Source organism: Poeciliopsis prolifica, unplaced genomic scaffold, assembly GCF_027474105.1.
Source record: "Poeciliopsis prolifica strain line A6 unplaced genomic scaffold, Auburn_PproV2 SCAFFOLD015, whole genome shotgun sequence".
NCBI lineage: Eukaryota > Metazoa > Chordata > Actinopteri > Cyprinodontiformes > Poeciliidae > Poeciliopsis > Poeciliopsis prolifica.
In genome coordinates, this window is record NW_026562390.1 from 771,921 (window position 1) to 794,605 (window position 22,685).

The 22,685-nt window shown below is 42.8% G+C and overlaps 1 protein-coding gene across 1 annotated transcript; it reads right to left on the reverse strand.

Moving 5' to 3' along the window:
• On the reverse strand, positions 1-19,777 carry LOC129366663 (NLR family CARD domain-containing protein 3-like). Its single transcript, XM_055040633.1, has 6 exons — positions 18,781-19,777; positions 18,163-18,336; positions 6,168-6,335; positions 5,776-5,949; positions 3,643-3,678; positions 1-61 (listed from the first exon to the last, which is right to left on the reverse strand). The coding sequence occupies exons 1-6, from the start codon at positions 19,770-19,772 to the stop codon at positions 1-3; spliced, it is 1,605 nt and encodes a 534-aa protein (XP_054896608.1). The 5' UTR covers positions 19,773-19,777.
• Positions 19,778-22,685: the final 2,908 nt, after the last annotated feature.

Consider the following 22,685-nt stretch of genomic DNA (forward strand, 5'->3'; position numbering starts at 1 on the left):
TCAGTTAGCAGGGACCTCTATTGGACCCAGTGTGGCCCAGTCCACTTCATCTGATGCTGCACTTGACAAATGGGCGAGTGCAAAGTCACGGGATGTAACGGTTCAAAGGTCATACATGTTAAAACTGTGACATGGAGTCCAGACAGTTAAGATTTCATATTTCCGCTGCAGGAAATGTTGAGCACTGAGTTCCATCACTGTTATATATTTGTTCTTTGTTAAACTTCTGATTGGATCCAATTGATGACCAGATATATAATATGGAGCATTAAAAAAGGTTCCATAATATGTATTTTCTAAGTGCATGACTAAAGCTGCATGAGACAGCAGGTGGCGCTGTTCTTCAGTTTATGTCCAGGGGGGCATGTTGGCACCCACCTCTAGAATCTGTAGTTGCGCCTCTGATCCCTGGTGGCAGCGAGAGCCGCCAGGCATCATGGCTGCCGGCTGCCGTCCATCACCACCTTATCGTTCCTCCTTAAAATAAAAGGAGCAGCTTGGTTTGTACCAGAAGCTGCAGGAAGAGCAGCGACGTTCTGGATCCTGCTGCTGCAGGGCGGCGCCGCTGGAGGCGTTTGAAAATCAGAATCAAATCAAATCAAATTTCATTTGTATAGCACATTCAGCAGCAAGGCATTACAAAGTGCTTTACATCATAAACACAAGAACACAAAGTCATGCAACATATAATAGACAATACATTGTTACATATTACATTTCAAAAACAATTCTAAACAGGTGTGTTTTTAATTGCGATTTAAAAGAAGTCAGGGTTTCTGCTGTTTTACAGTTTTCTGGAAGTTTGTTCCAAAGTTTTGGTGCATAGATGCTGAAAGCTGCTTCTCCTCTCTTGGTTCTGGTTCTGGGGATGCAGAGCAGACCAGAACCAGAAGACCTGAGAGTCTGGAAGGTTGATACAACAACATCAGATCTTTGATGTATTGTGGTGCCAAACCGTTCAGTGATTTATAAACTAACAACAGTATTTTAAAACCTATTCTTTGAGCTACAGGGAGCCAGTGGAGGGACTTCAAAACTGCGTAATGTCTCTATCTTCCTGGTTTTAGTGAGAACGCGAGCAGCAGCTTCTGGATCAGCTGCAGCTTTTTGATTGATTTGTTGGACAGACCTGTGAAGACGCTGTTACAATAATCAATGCGACTAAAGATAAACGCATGAATGAGTTTCTCTAGATTTGGCTGAGACATTAGTCCTCTAATCCTGAAGATGTTCTTCAGGTGATAGAAGGCCGACTTTGTAATTGTCCTTATGTGGCTCTGGAGGTTCAAGTCTGAGTCCATCACTACTCCCAGGTTTCGGGCCTGATCGCTAGTTTTTAGTTGTAATAACGAAGCTGTGCATTGACTCTAGATCGTTCCTCTTTAGGTCCAAAAATAATGACTTCAGTTTTGTTTCTGTTCAGCTGGAGAAATTTTTGGCACATCCACACATTTATCTGTTCTAAACATTTATTCAGTGATTGGATGGGGTCAAAGGTCACCTGGTGAAATCGTAGTGTCACCCGGTGACACTACCATCCGCACAGTTATGGTAGCTAATATTATTACCTTTTATAACCTGAGCTAGTGGGAGAATGTTAAATATTAAATAAGAGGGGTCCTAAGATTGAACCTTGGGGTACCCCACATGTGACCTTTGACCTCTTTGATGAGAAGTTTCCAATTGAAACAAAGAAATCCCTGTTTTATGCAAGATTCAAATCAGTTGAGCACCGAACCGGAGAGTCCAACCTAACTCTCCTGTCGATTCAGTAATATGTCATGGTCGACACTGAGGTCCAACAGAACCAGCACTGTGGTTCTCCCACAGTCAGTATTGATATGGATAATATTGAATACTTTGACTAGGCCAGTCTCTGTGCTGTGGTGAGCACGAAAACCAGATTGGAAAGAGTCAAAGCAGTTGGTCATCATGAGGAAACTATTTAAGTGTTGACACAGATTTTTCAATAACTTTGCTGATGAATGGGAGGTCAGAGGTCGGCCTGTAATTCTCCAGTAGTGATTTTGTCCAGATTGTTCTTTTTTAGCAGTGGTTTGATGACTGCTGTTTTCAAATATTAGAGCTTTTTTGCTCCTCTGTCTTCGGGTTTGTCCACATGAATGTTGAAATCACCAACAATTATTAAACAATCATAATCAATGCATATGAGAGAAAGAAGATCATTCAAGTCAGTAAAGAAATTTTCCACATATGCTGGAGTTTTGTATAAAGTTAGTGTCAAAGTTCGTTTGAAGCCTTTAACCTGAATTCCAAGATACTCAAAAGATGTGAAATGACCCAAAGACATTTTACTACAGTTTATGGTATTTTTAAATATAGAAGCCACGCCTCCTCCTTTTTTATGTTTTCTATTCTCACTTAAAAAATTGTAGTTAGGAGGCGCTAATTCAATGAGTACAATTTGGTCATTATCGTCATTCAACCATGTTTCTGTCAGAAACATAACATCAACATTATACTCGGTGATGAAATCATTAATTAATAGAGCTTTAGCACAGAGTGATCTGATATTTAAAAGAGCTACTTTAAGTGGCTTGGAAGCAAAAAGATTTTCAGTCTGAGGTTCCTTTAGGCAGGGATCTGAGGTTTGAATTAGGACTGCTGTATTTCATATTTCTGTTTTTTGTAGATTTTCTTGTAGTGATCCGGACAGATAATATCCTGTTCTGCAGAACCCGGGGGCCAGACACATTCTGGATGAAGACGGGTATAAAGATAATATCTGGTCCCCGGCCTCAGACCTCAGAGACGCAGAGTGATGGATCCTCTGGGAAGTCAGGGGCAGGTGGCTTAAATGTAGTGATGTCTGCTACGTGAGTACTAAGGAGAGACCTGCCGAGGCGAACCTGTTGATTCATTCCATCTGTAAATTTAAGAAGCTTTAAAGAAAATTTCTCTGACAGGAGGAAAATCTTTAGACTCTTTAGACTCAACTCAGCACAGAAACACTGAAGAGGAACCAGAACTGGACCAGACTGTAAATCCAGGAATCAGAGGTTCAGTGAATGTGGAGTTGAAGGTGTGGAGGAGGATCAGTGAGTCAGAGGAGACTCTGTAGAAGGACAGAATGCCAGCAGGACAGTCCACATACACTGCTACTCTGTTGGAGACAGAGGAGGAGGAGAGACGAGTTTGTCTGTTATTGTGCCAGACAGAGTAACCATAACTATCAGAGCAACTCAGACTCCAGGAATTATCATTCCCTCCAAACACACAGTCTATAATGTCTCCTTTCCTCTTGATTCTTCTGTAACTCACTGATATATAAACTAATCCTCTCCACTCAACCTCCCAGTAACAGCGACCAGTCAGACCAGTTCTACACAGCAGCTGAAAAATATCAAATCTGTCTGGATGATCAGGATATGACTGAAGCTTCTCCACACATGTCACCTTCCTGTTGTCTTCAGACAGTTTGAGTTTTCTGCTCACTGTGTTTGTGTCGATGGTGAGTTGACAGGAATCTGATGGAGAGAACAAACACAATCCAGCTGCAGTTATTGATCATTTATTGACACTTTGACTCCTGAATGAGTGATGTGACAGTTTGAAGATGGTTGAATGTGAGCTGCTTTGTTGTCATGAATCAGATGAAAAACACACTTACATTTCCTCAGACCTGGAGTCAAGAATCGGCCTCCAGCAGGCTCCACCCTGAAAGGAGGAGGGGGGTCAGACCATCAGTCTCTTTCAGCAGCAAACATGGACATTACATGTCTCTCAGACACACATTGTCCTCCACTGAGACAGGAACAATCAGTAATGAACAAATTGCAGATAAATCATGTTTTATTGTGTTTTCTCTCTTTGACAGTTTAGATTAAATTTGTGATTCTATGCATCATAATTTCAGGATGACCTGCGTCTCTCTAGGATCCTTAACTACAGTCATTTTCAATAAATTACAATATTTATGAAAAGTATTTCAGTAACTCGGCTCACAAGTTAAACACATCATACAGATTTATTCCCCTCAAACTGTTTTAAAGCTTTTATTTGTTATTGATGATGATTTGTTGCTTACAGAAAACATTTCTGATCAGATTACAGATCAATAAAAACAATGAATATAGAAATGTGGGTCTAATGAAAAATATGTTTAATTTCTGCTGAAGTTGTTTTAAAACCTGACAACGAGCCTCATGGGAACCATATTCTAATTTATTGAATATGACTGTAAATATGAGATTATTGACATTAATCCAGTAACAGGATGTGGAGAGTTTAACGTTACTGGGACATTCATGGCAGTAGATGCTGCGCTCCATGCGCCCCGACTGCAGTAATCAATGTTACTGCCAGTTCAGCTGCTTACAACTATTTAATTGTTTCATTTATTGCAGTCGATTTAAGCTAGAAGCTGGTAAGATTACATAAAACTCTCTAACCTAAATCAATTTCACATCCAAAACTCAGACAGCGTTTAGCAGCTTAACTTGCCTCCATATGTTTTTCAGATTTGATGGTTAATTTTTGAAAGTTAGCAGTTCATGATATCATGGAGGCAAAGGCACCAGAATCATTGATTACTTTCAACCTAACCAACAAATCCAAAAGCTCAAAGCGACTTGGATGTAACTTGTAACGCAACGTTTATAGAAATGTAGTGAAGTAGAAAGTACAGATACTGTAAAATGTAGTGGAGTAAAAGTTCCCAGGATTAAATTTACTTATGAACAGAAACATGAAAAATGTCCTTAAGTTCAGGAACAAAGTTCTTGTCCCAACAACAGGATCAGGTGAAGGACCTCTGCAGTCCCATGATGCTTCCTCTCCTCTTCTAAACCATCTGATGGGCTGATATCATCCCTCTACTTTATCAATAAATCTGATTCTTTCTCTTATTACCATTCCATTATTGATCCTAAATGTGACGTCAGAGCTGTGGATCTGGAATCTGATTGGTCGGATGTATATTTCCTAGTTTTCCAACATGAAGGGTCTCTGTCTTTTTCCAACATGTTGGGAATTTTTCCCAAATTTTATTGAACATTCCCAAAAGCTTTCCCAACTACTGGAAACCTGAACACATTAGTCTTTTCTTGGATCTGTCTAAAAGGTTTGCACAATTCTACTTTTTCACCATCATTCACTGCAATTCTTCATTTCCTCTGGAAAACAAGGGATTTCCATTCTCTCCTGATTCCTTTCATTCTTTGATCATTTTTCAGATGTCGCCCCCTGGTGGAGATCAAACTACTAAATGGATGAAACTGTTAAAATTCTCACTTTCTTTCTTTGCCTCATGAATTGTTTTCTTCACTTTTTATGTATTTTATATTTTATTAAATCCTGAAAGTTGTGAGTTTTGTTTAAAATCTAAAGTTCTTTATTTTTCTCTCCCAGAACTTTAAACATCCATCTGACCAACATGGAGTTACTTTTCTTCTCATCTTTGCTTCTTGGGGCTGATTGGTCTGGAGCTCCATCAAATATTATTTTAAATCTTTCTACCATCAGTAGATCATCATGGAAATCTAACTGAACTTCTTTATTAATTTAGTCAGAGTCCCTATTAAACTATTAAACCATCCCACTCTTTAATTTTCCTTGTGAGCCGTTCTTAGTCTGGAGAATATTCCAGAAAACTGGGTGATGATCTCTGCCTCCAGATGAGGCGCCTAATATTATTAATTATTAAATTAAACATTCAGCTTCAAACTAAATGTTTCCCAGCAGACTGACTAAAGACATTCTCCCTCTTCCTCCTCTATCAGACCTTCTCTGCTCCTGCAGCAGGTTCCTCCATACCTGAGAGCTTCCAGTCTCCAGTGTGGATCCTTCAGTCCAGCCGACAGCAGCTTCACTCCTGAGTCTCCTGGATGATTGTAGCTCAGGTCCAACTCTTTCAGATGGGAGGGGTTGGAGGTCAGAGCTGAGGCCAGAGAAGCACAGCCTTTCTCTGAGACCAAACAGCCTGATAAGCTGCAGACACACAATTCATCACATGATGAGAAAATGAGAACATTGAGGTAGAAACCAAGGTCTGAACGGACGGACGGACGGACGGACGGACGGACGGACGGACGGACGGACGGACGGACGGACGGACGGACGGACGGATGGATGGATAACATGGAATAAATCAGAAAGCAAACCAACTGCTGGGATCTGTAAATAATTTGTCAAGAGCCCAGAGTTACCTGAGAGTTTCCAGGTTGCAGTTTGGACTCTTCAGTCCAGCAGAGAGAAGCTTCACTCCTGAATCCTGCAGGTTGTTGTTACTCAGGTCCAGTTCTCTGAGACTGGAGGACTGGGAGCTGAGAACTGAGGACAGAGCTTCACAGCTTCTCTCTGAGAGGTTACAGCCACTCAGTCTGAGGAGACAGGGAGGAAATTCTGTTATTAACAAATCACAAAAATTTTTTTCTTTATTTCCAGTGAAAAATGTTCTTGGAAAGATTGGAAGAACTTTTTACTTCACATATTTTTTATGTTGACTTTTATTGTGAACTGGATTATTTTGTAGATGCTCCTCCTGTCTTGAAGGTTTGAACAACAGACAACAAAGAGGCTGGCAAGAGAAATATTACAATCCACCATGAATTAAATTAATCCAATGTCAGTTTTAACAGAAAGAGTCCAGTGGAAATCTAGGCTGAAGAAAAGCATCAGGTCTGGTTTGAGGGAAAACACCAGCTTCAAGCAAAGCAGAGAGAATCTCAGATTTCAACTTTCTCTTTTTTCAACTGATGGATACAGAGATGGAAAACTGAGCAGAAACAGGCAAAAACTGTTCCTTTGAGCAACAACTTAACTGTTCAGCTCACAGTAAATGTTTCCCAGCAGACTGACTAAAGACATTTCTCCTCTTCCTCCTCTATCAGACCTTCTCTGCTCCTGCAGCAGGTTCCTCCATACCTGAGAGCTTCCAGTCTCCAGTGTGGATCCTTCAGTCCAGCCGACAGCAGCTTCACTGTAGCTCAGGTCCAACTCTTTCAGATGGGAGGGGTTGGAGGTCAGAGCTGAGGCCAGAGAAGCACAGCCTTCCTCTGAGACCAAACAGCCTGATAATCTGCAGACACACAATTCATGACAGGATGAGAAAATGAGAACATTGAGGTAGAGACCAGGTGTAACCCACATAAAGTGGGGATAGCCTTTTGGGAAATAGAGATTGGGTAGGCGGGGTAGTCTGCCTGGCCAATGGGAAGTTTGATTCCCATGAATGTTTAGACCAATCAGAGAGCGGAATGCCACAGAGGCTCCACCTTCTTTCCCGTGTTGGCAGCGTTGATTGTGAGCGGGAGATCTGACCCTGATCAGACAGCTGAGCCAGAAACCACTAAGATAAGTTGGAACTGTTGCACTTTCTGGCAGTTGATTGGCAGTTGTTTTCAGTTCAACTGAAGTGCCCTCCGTGTCTGGAATGAGAGTCCCTGTCTAGTTGTTTTGAACGTGCCGCACTGAGATCGTTTTTTTTTTTGTTGTTGTGTTGTTTTTGTTTTTTTGCTTTTTCTTCTCTTCTCCTGGATTGTTCCTGCAGTGGATTCCCCTACTGACTTTGATGGCGAGCCTTCCCACCTGGACTTAGAAAGATCTGGATTTCCTCCCATGTTGAGTGAGACCTGAACCAGGATTTAATTTGATTCATTTGTCATCTAAAAGAGATTAGAGCGCAAACTACCAGGGTGCACCCAATAGATTTAAATTTGATATTTAGCACTTGGCCAAGTATTGTTGTTTTTATTTTATGTATTTTATTGTGTGTAATTTTATTTTCTTAATTGTATGTCTTGTCCACTTGTGAGTTTATGATTCATGTTACTAAAGCTAATTGTTTTTTAAATTCACTCAACTGTGTATGTGTGTCATTTAAACACCCATCGTGCTCCGACAGCCGAACCTATTGGCCCATCTACCTAAAACATATTGTACCCTTCTCAACTGTGTTACAGGAGAAGCTTTGGCGAGCCAGCCAGGAGCACGAGTGTGTGTGTTTAATTGTTAGACATCTTTCACGTATTGTTAGAACTTGCTAAGTACTTCTAAAAAAAAAATGGATGTGGTACTCCGTGAGTCCATCCAAATTCCCCATTCTTTGGTTGTTAGTGGCTTGACAGGGTCAGAAATAGATGAGTAAGTATCAATATTTCTCCAGAAGTATGGTTCCATTAACCGTTACATTCACTTAGATGATCCTAAATCAGGTTTCCATAAAAACATGATTTTTGAGTTTGCACATGAAACTGCCATGAAGACATTGGAACCACTGTTGCCTCTTCAGCTTCCAAGCACGACTCAAGCAGGGATTGTGTATGAGTTGAAAGCTTTAGGAAGTGTCTACACCGTAGAAGCCAGAAGCAAAGCTACTAAAATGTACATGGAACAACTCTCTGAAATTGCCATGCTGAGTGGAAATTCACTAGGAGAAATGTTGAAGGAGGAACTTAAAAGTCTAGTTTCATCTGTCGAAAGTTCCTTTGCCCGATCACCTCAGACTGATCCAGAATCCTCAGCTCCACAGAGTCCTATCCCACAAAAAGACTCAACCAGCAAAAGAAATATCCCATCTTCTGAAAACCCTCAGTCATTGACGGCTACAGATTCCCCGATTTTGACACCAGCAGTAATCCAAGTAAGCCTCTCAACCCTTCTATTTTCAGTAAAAACCTGATTGATCTCAACCCCCCACAGACTTTGTCATTCTCATCTGAATCCACTACTACGCCAGTAATCGATGTTAATCCACATGCAGTTCAGCGAGTGGTGGTTGAGCATGTGGTGCGCAGCAGTGATACCTCACCCCAGTTTGCTTCACCCAGTAGACTCAGAGCTTTTTCAGGCAAGAGTCCAAGTCCAAACCATGAAGCAGATTATGATACATGGCGTGCAAGTGTTGAAATTCTTATCAGAGATCCATCTGTGTCAGACTTGCATTGCACACATTGTATATTAGACAGTCTTCTTCCTCCTGCTTCTGAAATGATTAAACATTTGAGCCCACAATCTAGTCCCTCAACTTATCTCAAGTTGCTTGACTCCGCCTACGGGACGGTTGAAGATGGTGACGAGCTTTATGCTAGGTTCATAAGCACGTTCCAGAATGACGGAGAGTTACCTTCTGTTTTCCTGCAGAGACTACACACAGCCTTAAGCAAAACAATGAGACGTGGTGGTGTATCCGCTCCAGAGTTTGATCAACAGCTTTTAAAGCAGTTCTGTAGAGGCTGTTGGGAGAATGCTTTAATAGCCGATCTTCAGTTAGAACAAAAGAAAGATAAACCTCCTAGTTTTGCAGAATTGTTGCCTTCTTAGGACAAAAGAAGATAAACAGGCTGCAAAAATGACTCGAATGCGACAGCATTTCAACCATGCCAAGTCTGGCCACATCCCCAGCAAGCAGCGTGCCATGTCACAAGTTCATCTTGCATATGACAAAAATGATTTGATAAATAAGACTGATCTTGAGATGCTCAAGCAACAAATTGCTGACCTCAGCCTTCAGGTGAAGAGCATTGTGTCAGAGTCAAAAGTCAAAACAACTTAAGCAACAAAAGTCTGTTCCTCTAAGTGTCACACATGAAGCCCATGTGGTGAAACCAAAAACAAGCTGTCAGCATCCTTCCACAATTAAAGCAAATGGCAGACCACGTCCCTGGTACTGTTTCCAGTGTGGAGAGGATGGCCATGTTGTTTCAGTCTGTGAAAATGCACCAAATCCTTCCCTTGTAGCAGCTAAGAAAAAACAGCTGAAAGAAAAGCAGGCTGCTTGGGAAGCCTCTAATGCTTCTCAAAGTGAGACACATTTAAACTAGTGTCTGCTCCCATAGAGGGACACATGGGAGCAGAGTTACAAAATTCCAGTCCCAAAACCATGAAAGCTGTTGTTAAGAGTGTTGGGGTAGAAAGGTCGAAATTGCCACATGGCCTGGTGGGAACTAAAACTACAGCTCAAGTGTCTATTGCAGGGAAAGACACAAACTGTCTGTTGGACACAGGTTCGCAAGTCACAACTGTGCCCAGTCCTTTTATGAAGAACACCTTTCTGATCTGACCATTCATTCTAAATGATTTGCTTGAAGTGGAGAGTGCTAATGGCCAGTTTGTTCCCTATTTAGGATATGTTGAGCTTACCATCACTTTCCTAAAGAGTTTGTTGGCTCTGATATTGAGATTAACACTCTGGCTTTGGTTATTCCTCACCTCCACTCTGCAGCCCATGAACAGGTGCTTATAGGCACAAACGCACTTGACGTTCTTTATGCGGATTACCAGAACTTTCATCTTTTCAGCCTTTGATGAATGGCTATCAGGCTGTTCTCAAAATACTTGAGATACGACAAAGGGAGCTTATCCACAGCAGCCTTGGTTGTGCAGAACTAACAGGCAAGCTGCCTAAAGTTGTTCCTGCAAGGCGGGCCGCTGTTGTTGAAGCTTTTGTTCCATTAATTGTTTGAACATTCAGAGAGATGTTATTCTTGAGCAACCATCAGCTTCTTCTCTACCGAATGGTTTACTCGTTTCAGCGATTGCAGTAACTTTACCAAGCAAACACTCATGTCATATTCCTGTCGTACTGAGAAATGACACCAATCATGACATAGTCATTCCCCCCAAAACCATTGTGGCAGATGTTAATGCTATAGTACAGGTGTTGCACAAAGAACATACTGTCAACGAATCAGACTATCCTAAATTTCAAGCAAAGTCTTCCCACCACTGAACTTTGATTTTGGAGATTCACCTTTATCCACTGAATGGAAAGAGGGAATAACAAAATGTTAAACACCATGCCAAACGTTTTCTCTCAGAATGACCTGGATTTTGGCCATACTGATAAAGTGAAACACAGAATCAAGCTCAGTGATGAGACGCCTTTTAAGCAGAGAGCACGTCCGATACACCCCAACGATGTAGATGCTGTGAGACAACATATACAGGAACTCCTAGATTCTGAAGTCATACGGGAATCTGAGTCTCCATTTGCTTCTCCAATTGTTGTGGTTCGCAAAAAGAATGGTTCTGTTCGTCTGTGTGAAGATTACAGAAAGCTGAATATGCAGACCATCAAAGATGCCTACGCTCTTCCAAAATGGAAGATGCTTTCACTGCACTTGCTGGTTCTAAGTGGTTCTCCGTTCTAGACCTCAAGTCAGGCTACTATCAGGTCGAAATGCAAGAAGCAGACAAGCATAAGACTGCATTTGTGTGTCCAGTTGGATTCTGGGAATTCAACAGGATGCACAAGGAATAACAAATGCACCTTCAACCTTCCAAAGACTGATGGAAAAATGTGTTGGCGATATGAACCTAAAAGAAGTTTTAGTGTTCATTGATGACTTGATTATTTTCTCAGCCTCCCTGGAAGAACATGAACAGCGCTTGCTGCGTGTTCTTGAACGATTGATGACATATGGTTTGAAACTGGCACCAGAGAAGTGCAAATTTTTTCAAACATCAGTAAAATACCTTGGTCACATTGTTTCTGAGAGAGGAGTTGAAACAGACCCTGAAAAAGTTTCGGCCTTACAGACCTGGCCGATCCCCACAAATCTTAAACAGCTTCAATCTTTCTTAGGATTTGCTGGATACTACCGACGGTTCATTCAGGGGTACTCTACTATTGTAAAGCCACTTAATGAATTAACGTCTAGTTATCCACCACTCAGAAAGCTAAATAAGAGACAGAAAATAAATTCAAGCTCAGAGTATCGCAACCCAAAGGAGTCCTTTGGTGAGCGGTGGACACCTCAATGTCAGAAAGCTTTCGATGACATAATAAGTAAGCTAACATCAGCTCCAGTCTTTGGTTTTGCAGACCCCCAGCTTCCGTATGTCTTACATACAGATGCCAGCACTGTTGGCCTTGGGGCTGCATTATATCAGGTTCAAGATGGTCAATCTCGAGTCATAGCTTTTGCGAGTCGAGGACTTTCAAAGAGCGAGAGGAAGTACCCGGCTCATAAGCTTGAATTTTTGGCTCTTAAATGGGCAGTCACAGAAAAATTCTCTGATTACCTATATGGTACAGACTTCACAGTAGTCACGGACAGCAACCCACTTACATATATTTTAACATCTGCAAAGCTGGATGCGACAGGGTACAGGTGGTTGTCCAGTCTTTCTACTTACTCATTCAGTCTTCAGTACAGGGCGGGAAAGCAAAATCTTGATGCTGATGCACTGTCTCGCCGACCTCATGATCCACCAAAGGATGATTATGCATCCAAGAAGGAAAGTGAGAGAATCCGGCAGTTCACATTGTACCATCTGAGCAATGCTGACAGTCCAGAGACTGTTCCCCAGGAGGTGATTAAGGCTATTTGTGAACGTCATATGGTCACTTCATCTGTAGCTGGTGTTCAAGCCGCCACTCCTGGGTTGACATTAGTTGAATCGCTCACTCACCAGTCCACAGCTATTCCTGACTGCTTCCAGCAGGAGCAAGTGGATGGGTCCCCTCTTGTTTATTCATTTTCAGAAGAAGAGTTGAGGGAAAAACAAACATTAGATCCTGCTATCAATGCAATCATTGTACTCTTGGAAACTGGTGAAACTCCATGTCCCGGCCTCAGGTTAGAGCTACCAGAATTACCTTTGTTACTCAGACAGTTGTCTCGGTTGGAGATGCAGAATGGAGTGCTCTATCGTAAGCGACAAGATGGTCCAAACATTTCATATCAGCTTGTACTTCCTGAGGAGCTAAGAGCTACAGCACTCATGAGTCTTCATCATGATATGGGCCACCTTGGAGTTGAACGAACAGTAGATTTGGCAAGAACTAGATTTTACTGGCCAAAAATGTATATGACCATAGAGAAAATGGTTAAAACATGTGAGAGATGTGTTCGTAGAAAAACACATCCAGAAAAAGCTGCTCCACTGATGAACATTAAAACCTACCGACCTCTCGAACTGGTGTGCATTGACTTTTTGTCAATAGAGCCAGATCGCTCAAACACCAAATACATTTTGGTAATAACTGATCATTTTACAAAATATGCAGTGGCCATACCAACCCCAAACCAGCGAGCGCAGACCGTAGCAAAGTGCCTCTGGGAAAACTTCATTATTCATTATGGTTTTCCTGAAAAGCTCCTTAGTGATCAGGGTGCTGATTTTGAATCTAAAACCATAAAAGAACTCTGTGAACTTATTGGCATGAAGAAAGTGCGTACAACCCCTTACCGTCCCAGGGGAAATCCGGTTGAAAGATTCAACCGCACACTTCTTCAAATGCTTGGAACACTTGATAAGTCAGATAAACTCCGCTGGAAAGACTTTGTCAAACCTCTGGTACATGCTTATAATTGTACAAAGAGTGATGTGACTGGATTTTCCCCATACGAGTTAATGTTCGGGAGACAGCCCAGATTACCCATTAACTTGATTTTCGGATTGCCCACCAATGCTACGAAGCAGACTCATTCCCAGTATGTTGGCAATTTAAAATCTCGATTGGAAGAAAGTTACCGTATTGCTACTAGCAATGCAGAAAAGAATGCAAGTCACAATAAAGCCAGATTTGACCGGCGAGTGATTGAATCAACTTTGCAGACAGGAGACAGAGTTCTTGTGCGAAATGTGAAGCTGCGTGGAAAACATAAATTGGCAGACAAGTGGGAGGAGGATGTTTATGTTGTCCTCAAGAGAGCTGGAGAAATGCCAGTTTATACAGTTAAACCGGAAAGTAAAGATGGACCAGTGCGGACTCTGCACAGAGACCTGCTTCTGCCATGTGGATTCCTGTCAGCAGCTGCAGAGCCTGAAACAGTCAAACCTTGTCCAAACAGGAGACCCAGAACGAGACAATGTCCGGTCGTCGAGAGTGAAGAGGAAATCATCTCAGATCTGGATGATGTACCTGATTGGACATCGTTCCCTCGTATTGTGTCAAAACCCGATGTATATGTCATAGTGCCTGAAACTCACAAGTCAAGTGAGCATCCCAGTGCAGTTCGACCATCAGCAGAAACAGGGAGATCTGTAGTTTCCCTCTCACCTGATGTTCCAGCTACTCATATTGTAGGAGATAGAAGTACTGGAGATATTCAAGATGCATCAAGTGTTCACCTACCTGAAAATGACAACCTATCGGAACATAACAGATTATTCGAAGCAAACGTTTTACCTGAACTAAATTCAGTTAAAGGATCCCCTCAGTGTTTGGATTTGCAGCAATCTGAGGAAACTCCTCCATATAATGGGATGAGCTCAGATGCAGCATATGATGATGAGTTTTATGGAGTAAATGAACCTGTTACTGCCCAACCTGAACCCTTAAAGTTTCAGACTGAGGGACTTCAAAACTCTGAAACATTTCTTCGTCGCTCTGAAAGAGTACACACAAAGCCAAACAGATTAGAGTATCCAAAACTGGGAAATCCTCTGATGATGGTGGTGAATTCTCTTTTCCAGGGTCTAAGTGAAGCATTGTCTAGCTCCCTGAATGGCTTGGAGAATGCATCCCATAATTCCATCAGGCATGCTTAAGCTGTGCGACTCAGTGTCGTATTGCAGATGCCCAGGGACGGGCATACCCTTCAGAGGGGAGGGTGTAACCCACATAAAGTGGGGATAGCCTTTTGGGAAATAGAGATTGGGTAGGCGGGGTAGTCTGCCTGGCCAATGGGAAGTTTGATTCCCATGAATGTTTAGACCAATCAGAGAGCGGAATGCCACAGAGGCTCCACCTTCTTTCCCGTGTTGGCAGCGTTGATTGTGAGCGGGAGATCTGACCCTGATCAGACAGCTGAGCCAGAAACCACTAAGATCAGTTGGAACTGTTGCACTTTCTAGCAGTTGATTGGCAGTTGTTTTCAGTTCAACTGAAGTGCCCTCCGTGTCTGGAATGAGAGTCCCTGTCTAGTTGTTTTGAACGTGCCGCACTGAGATCGTTTTTTTTTTTGTTGTTGTGTTGTTTTTGTTTTTTTGCTTTTTCTTCTCTTCTCCTGGATTGTTCCTGGAGTGGATTCCCCTACTGACTTTGATGGCGAGCCTTCCCACCTGGACTTAGAAAGATCTGGATTTCCTCCCATGTTGAGTGAGACCTGAACCAGGATTTAATTTGATTCATTTGTCATCTAAAAGAGATTAGAGCGCAAACTACCAGAGTGCACCCAATAGATTTAAATTTGATATTTAGCACTTGGCCAAGTATTGTTGTTTTTATTTTATGTATTTTATTGTGTGTAATTTTATTTTCTTAATTGTATGTCTTGTCCACTTGTGAGTTTATGATTCATGTTACTAAAGCTAATTGTTTTTTAAATTCACTCAACTGTGTATGTGTGTCATTTAAACACCCATCGTGCTCCGACAGCCAAACCTATTGGCCCATCTACCTAAAACATATTGTACCCTTCTCAACTGTGTTACACAAGCTCCGAGCTGGTCATTTTCACAAGAGGAAAAAAGTCAATAAATTAAGCTTTCAATAAAATAAAAGAGTAAAACATGTACACACACACACACTTATATATATATTGGTGGGTCTAGAGACTCACCAAGGCTGGAGACTGAACAATACTGGAAAGGCATATGGGAAAGGGAGGCGTCCCACAACAGCAATGCACAGTGGCTGATCTCTCTACCAGAGGACCATAGCAACCTCCCTGAGCAAGCCCCGGTAACCATCACTGTGACAGATGTTCAAGAAAGAGTCTCAGGTATAAAAAACTGGACAGTACCAGGCCCTGACATGATCCATGCCTACTGGCTAAAGAAACTCACTGTCCTCCATGAGCGACTGGCAGGCCAAATGAACCAGCTGCTGCAAAGTGGGACTCACCCTGAATGGTTAACTGAAGGGCGGACAATCCTAATCCCGAAGGATCCATCAAAGGGTCCAGTCCCACCCAACTACCGACCAATAACCTGCCTCTCCACAACCTGGAAGCTCATGTCAGGCATCATAGTGGCCAAGATAAGCAAACACATGGATAAACACATGAGCACGGCACAGAAGGGTATCGGTGTAAATAGCAGAGGAGCCAAACACCAACTCCTCGTAGACCGCACAGTTGCCCGAGACTGCAAAACCCGACACACCAACCTGTGCATGGCTTGGATCGATTACAAGAAAGCCTATGACTCAATGCTGCATACTTGGATCATTGAATGCCTATGACTCAATGCTGCATACTTGGATCATTGAATGCCTAGAGATGTATAACATCAACAGGATTCTGAGAGCCTTCATTGCAAACTCGATGAGGCTGTGGAAAACCACCCTTGAAGCCAACTGCAAACCACTTGCACAAGTGTCCATCAAATGTGGCATATAGCAAGGAGATGCTCTGTCCCCGCTACTGTTCTGCATAGGCCTGAACCCCCTCAGCCAAATTATCAACAAGACTGGCTACGGATACCGACTCAAAAATGTGGCCAACATCAGTCACCTCCTCTACATGGATGACATCAAGCTGTATGCGAAGAGTGAGCGAGACAGCGACTCACTGATCCACACCACCAGGATCTACAGCACTGACTTTGGGATGTCATTCGGACTAGAGAAGTGTGGTCGGCTGATCACAAAGGGGGAAGGTGATCCGCACAGAAGGAGTCTCACTCCCACAAGGAACAATAGCAGACATAGAGGACAGTTACAAGTACCTAGGTATACCACAAGCAAATGGCAACCTCGATGAGGCCACAAGGAAAGGAGCCACAGCTAAATACCTCCAACAAATAAGGCAAGTCCTGAGAAGCCAGCTCAATGGCAAGAAGAAGATCTGTGTGATAAACAGCTATGCCCTGCCAGTAATCAGATACCCTGCTGGAATAATTAGCTGGCCAAAGGAGGAGATAAAAGCCACAGATATTAAGACTAGAACGCTACTAACCATGCATGGAGGGTTCCATCCCAAATCCAGCACCCTGAGACTGTACACGAGCCGCAAGGAAGGAGGCAGAGGACTAGTGAGTGTGAGAACCACTATCCAGGATGAAACAACTAAGATCCATAAATACATCAGGGACAAAGCCTCAACAGACAATGTGCTCAGCGAATGTCTCAGACAACAGGGAACGGAGGTTGAGGTGCCAGAGATACCATCATGGGAGGACAAGCCCCTACATGGGATGTACCACCAGCAAATAACCCAAGTGGCTGATATCAGTAAATCCTACCAATGGCTGGAAAAAGCTGGACTCAAGGACAGCACAAAGGCCCTCATCCTGGCCGCCCAGGAACAGGCCCTAAACACCAGAGCAATAGAGGCCCAGATCTACCACACCAGACAAGACCCAAGGTGTAGGTTGTGCAAGGAGGCCCCTGAGACAGTCCAGCACATCACAGCAGGGTGCAAGATACTGGCAGGGAAAGCGTACATGGAGCGACATAACCAAGTGGCAGGTATAGTGTACAGAAACATCTGTGCAGAATATGGACTGGAAACCCCGAGATCAAAGTGGGAAACACCCCCAAAGGTGGTGGAGAACGCCAGAGCTAAGATCCTGTGAGACTTCCAGATCCAGACAGACAGAATGGTAATGGCGAACCAACCAGACATTGTCGTAGTGGATAAACAACAGAGAAAAGCCGTTGTGGTAGATGTAGCAATACCAAGTGATTGCAACATCAGGAAAAAGGAGCACGAGAAACTGGAGAAATACCAGGGCCTCAGGGAAGAACTGGAGAGGGCCTGGAAGGTGAAGACCACAGTGGTGCCTGTGGTCATCGGGGCCCTCGGGGCAGTAACCCCCAAACTGGAGCAGTGGCTACAACAGATCCCAGGAACAACATCAGACATCTCAGTCCAGAAATGTGCAGTCCTTGGCACAGCCAAGATACTGGAGGACCCTCAAGCTCCCAGGCCTCTGGTAGAGGACCCGAGCCCAGAGGATAAGAACCACCCGCAGTGGGTGAGAAGGGAATTTTATTTTTTATATGTATAAATAAATACACACACCTATTCAGCTGTCCAGGATAATGAACAAAAATCCACTTGTTGCACATCCTTTTACAGTTCCACTCTGGATTTCACAGAGTTCCTGAGAGCAACATATTCTTTCACAAATGTTTGTCAAAAACAGTCTACATGCCAATGTGCTTACTTTCATACACTTGTGGCCACAAATGTTATTTGAACTCCTGATTACAGTCATTTTGATGGGTGGTCAAATACTTTTGACAATCTCTGCTAGCAGCTAGTGGATAGAAATATGGTTTCACTAGGATTCAAAACATTTCACCTGAGAGTTTCCAGGTTGCAGTTTGGACTCTTCAGTCCAGCAGAGAGAAGCTTCACTCCTGAATCCTGCAGGTTGTTGTTACTCAGGTCCAGTTCTCTGAGACTGGAGGACTGGGAGCTGAGAACTGAGGACAGAGCTTCACAGCTTCTCTCTGAGAGGTTACAGACACTCAGTCTAAGGAGACAGGGAGGAAAATGTGTGTTAAACAATTTCTCAAAATTTATATTATTTCAAATCAACAATGTTTTTATGAGACAGAGAAAGATATTTTATTTTTCACAACCTTTGCATTTACTGTGAACTGGTTCATTCTATAGTTTGACCTCCAGCCTTTAAAAACTGAATTACAGGTAGCAAGGAGGTTGGAAGGAGCATCATAAAATTGCACAATTCACTTTATTGATCCAATTTAAATTTTTACAGTGGAGGACTTTTGCTGCTTTAATATGTAACACTTTGTCCAGCTGCTGAAAGAAAATGTTACCTTTTTGTGCATGCCCCCAATGGGACAATGTGAAGAGACAACGCATCAATATATAAACTGAATCATGAATATTCACATCATAATTAGCATATTTCAATCTATAAAATAACTGCATTAAAAATCTGTGTGCTTACAGAGCTTTGTTGGAGGCTTTAACCACTGGCAGAAGCCTCAGAAGAAACTTCTCTGAAGCAGAGTATTTCTTCAGGTCAAACACATCCAGATCTTTTCTTGATGACACTAAGATGAAACCCAGAGCTGACCACTGAGCAGGAGACAGTTTATCTGTAGAGAGACTTCCTGAACTCAGAGACTGTTGGATCTCCTCCACTAGAGAACGCTCATTCAGTTCATTCAGACAGTGGAACAGATTGATGCTTTTCTCTGCAGACACATTCTCACTGATCTTCTCCTTGATGTACTGAACTGTTTCCTTATTGGTCTGTGATCTACTTCTTGTAGTTGCCAGCAGACCTTGTAGGAGTCTCTGATTGGTCTGCAGTGAAAGTCCCAGAAGGAAACGGAGGAACAAGTCCAGGTGTCCATTTGGACTCCGTAAGGCCTGGTCAATAGCTCTCTGATGGAGAGAGTTTAGGTCAGATTTATTAGGTAATGAAGATTTCTTAGATATTTGTGTTTCTTTCATCACATCACAACCAGAGTTGATGAAGGTCAGATGAACATGAAGAGCAGCCAGAAACTCCTGAACACTCAGATGGACGAAGCAGAACACCTTGTCCTGGTACAGACCTCTCTCCTCTTTAAAGATCTGTGTGAACACTCCTGAGTACACTGAGGCTGCTCTGATATCGATGCCACACTCTGTCAGGTCTGATTCATAGAAGATCAGGTTTCCTTTCTGCAGCTGATCAAAAGCCAGTTTTCCCAGAGACTTGATCATCTTCCTGCTCTCTGGACTCCAGTGTGGATCTGTTTCAGCTCCTCCATCATACTTGACTTTCTTCACTTTGGTCTGAACCACCAGGAAGTGGATGTACATCTCAGTCAGGGTTCTGGGCAGCTCTCCTCCCTCTCTGCTCTCCAACACATCCTCCAGAACTGTAGCAGTGATCCAGCAGAAGACTGGGATGTGGCACATGATGTGGAGGCTTCGTGATGTCTTCATGTGGGAGATGATCCTGGCCTGTTTCTTATCTCTGAATCTCTTCCTGAAGTACTCCTCCTTCTGAGGGTCATTGAACCCTCTGACCTCTGTCACCATGCCTACAAACTGAGGAGGGATCTGATTGGCTGCTGCAGGTCGTGTGGTTATCCAGAGGAGAGCAGAGGGAAGCAGTTTCCCCCTGATGAGGTTTGTCAGCAGAACATCCACTGAGGTGGACTCTGTAGCATCAGTCAGGATCTCCTTGTTGTGGAAGTCCAGTGGAAGTCGACTCTCATCCAAGCCATCAAAGATGAACAGAACCTGGAAGTGTTCAAAGCTGCAGATTTCTTTGGCTTCAGTAAAAAAATGATGAACAAGTTCCACCAAGCTGAACTTTTTCTCTTTCAGCACATTCAGCTCTCTGAAGGTGAATGGAAATATGAACTGGATGTTCTGGTGGGCTTTGTCTTCAGCCCAGTCCAGAGTGAACTTCTGTGTTAGAACTGTTTTCCCAATGCCAGCCACTCCCTTTGTCATCACTGTTCTGATTGGTTGATCTCTTCCAGGTGGGACTTTAAAGATGTCTTCTTGTCTGATTGCTGTTTCTGGTCTGTGTGGTTTCCTGGATGTTGTTTCAATCTGTCTGACCTCATGTTCATCATTGACCTCTCCAGTCCCTCCCTCTGTGATGTAGAGCTTTGTGTAGATCTGGTTCAGAAGGGTTGGATCTCCTGCTTTAGCAATCCCTCAAATACAGACTGGAAATTCTTCTTCAGACCAGATTTAAGTTGATGTTGACAAACTACAGCAAATTGTCCTAAATTAACACAATATTGAAAATCAAACACAAAAGAAAATCATCATTTGAATTGATCACTTCAGCAAATGTGTAATTTATCTATCAATTCTAATCTCTGGAGAAATCCTCTTACTGCTCTGCAGATGGTCAGCCAGCTTTTCCTGCTTCATCCTCCTCAGGAAGTTCAGTGTGATCTTCATCACTGCCTCTCTGCTGCTCCTCCTCTGCTCTTCATCATCACCTTCCAACACCTCATCATCTCTCTGACTCTCTGAATGTTCTGGGTAATCTGGACTCAGAAGTTTCTGGATCTTCTTCAGTTCTTTCTTCACAAAAGTAACATGTTGTCCTCCAGCAGCTGGAACAGAATAATAGATGAAGGAAACATCAGAGTGAAATCATGGAGCCAAACACCAGATGGATGTTGGATAGACTGACAGTCCTCTGGTCTACAAAGTACAGCATGAAGGTGACTTTGAACAGAACTCATAGAAAAGTATTTGTTGTTCATATACAGACCATAAATATGGAGTCCAGCTGTGTTTGATGCAGAGGACCCCTGGGAACCTCTGAGCTCTGCTGGTTCACTCTGTGGAGGAACCAGGAACAATTAGGAAGTCAGGAAATATTCATCCAGCAGTTTTCACAGAAGAAATCACCAAGAGTTTCACATTAAAAGTTAACATAGAAAAACAGAGCATCACATGAACACAATTCAAAGTCAGAAAGAGGAAGATGATCTACACTGATGAATACCAGTAACACCAGAATAATCCAGTAGACATTTTAAAAAGTTGATTTTGAACGTGGACTTGGTGGAGACAGTTTCCCAGAGCTTGGGGACAGTGGAAGTGAAGGCTCTGTCCACACAGGTCTTCACGTCTTCAGGTTCTGATGACTAGATCTGAGGTGATGTGGACATGGAGGAGGTCTGAAATATGTGGGTGTGTCCATGTGGGGTCCTCTCCTGGATGTTTTAGAGGATTTTAAAATGGATCCTGTAGATCCCTGGAAGCCAGTGAGCTCACATTGTATCTGTCCACACAGAGACAATCAGAAGGTAAAGGTCCATGAAGTGATATCTGGATGTGAGCAGTGAACCAGGTGATCTAAGTAGTTGTAAAGATTTAATGTTCCTGCTGATCCCATTAAGAACCAGCAGAACCTCTGATGGTCCACATCAGCTCAGTTTGGTTGAGTTCCAGCAGATCTCACCAACCACATCATGAAGCTTTGCTTCCCTGCTGAACTGCTCTCACAATGCACACAGGAACCAAGTCCTGATGGACCAGAATGGCTTTACCAGGTATTTCCCAGTGGAAATGTGATCCACTGTTAGTCTGACATGGAGCCAGGAAGCAACAGAACATCATCATCAACATCCAGAGATAAAGATATGAAGGTGTTTTCATGAGAACAGAGCAGCTGATTTCTGTAGATAATGGATCAAACCTCTGGAAATATAACTGGAAACATCTGAGTTCTTACTGGTTCAGTTTCCAGAGTTAAAGCATTAGATGCACCTCACCTCTCTGATGATGGAGATCCAGGAGATTTAAAGTTAATGTTACGATCCATTGACTCATCGCTGCTGGTTTCTGATTCTTCTTCTTGTGTAAAACTCTGATGGATTCTGCCAAAAGAAGAAACTCATTAAAATCTTTCCTTGAAGTTTTTCTTTAAATATATTTTTAATGTGGTTCATTGTAAAATAAGGTACTGTGAGACACAGTAGAACCAGCCAGATCATCAACCTGATGTTCTAAATGATTCCTATCAGAACCGGTCCAATCCTCCAACATGTTCCTGATCATTGATCCTCCTGAATAATGTCCAGCCTTCTTTAAAGAGCAGAAAGATTTGTTTCTGAGACCAACATGTTGGTTTGAAATGACTGAGAGAACAGTTTTGGTGATCTTAGTGTTGAGCTCTGACATGGAGCAGAACCAGGAATCATTTCCACTCTGACCATCCAAGGAGGATCTGATGGAGCTTCAATCAGAACCAGATGGTCCGTTAGAGACACTGAAGCCCACTGCTCAATCAGATCCACTAATATTTAGTTTCACTGTAGAAATGGTTGATAATCTGCCATGTTGGATGATGTTTGAACTTCAAAGGTAGAATCAGAAAAA

What these genes read in the sequence shown, in the direction of transcription:
- LOC129366663 (XM_055040633.1), bottom strand. Translation starts at nt 19,772, where the DNA reads ATGAAGACATCACGAAGCCTCCACATCATGTGCCACATCCCAGTCTTC. An exon ending in TGCAACCTGGAAACTCTCAG is followed by an intron (nt 6,336 to 18,162) that starts GTGAAATGTTTT and finishes CCTCAGACTGAG; the next exon opens with TGGCTGTAACCTCTCAGAGA. An exon ending in GGCCGATTCTTGACTCCAGG is followed by an intron (nt 62 to 3,642) that starts TCTGAGGAAATG and finishes CCATTTGTCAAG; the next exon opens with TGCAGCATCAGATGAAGTGG.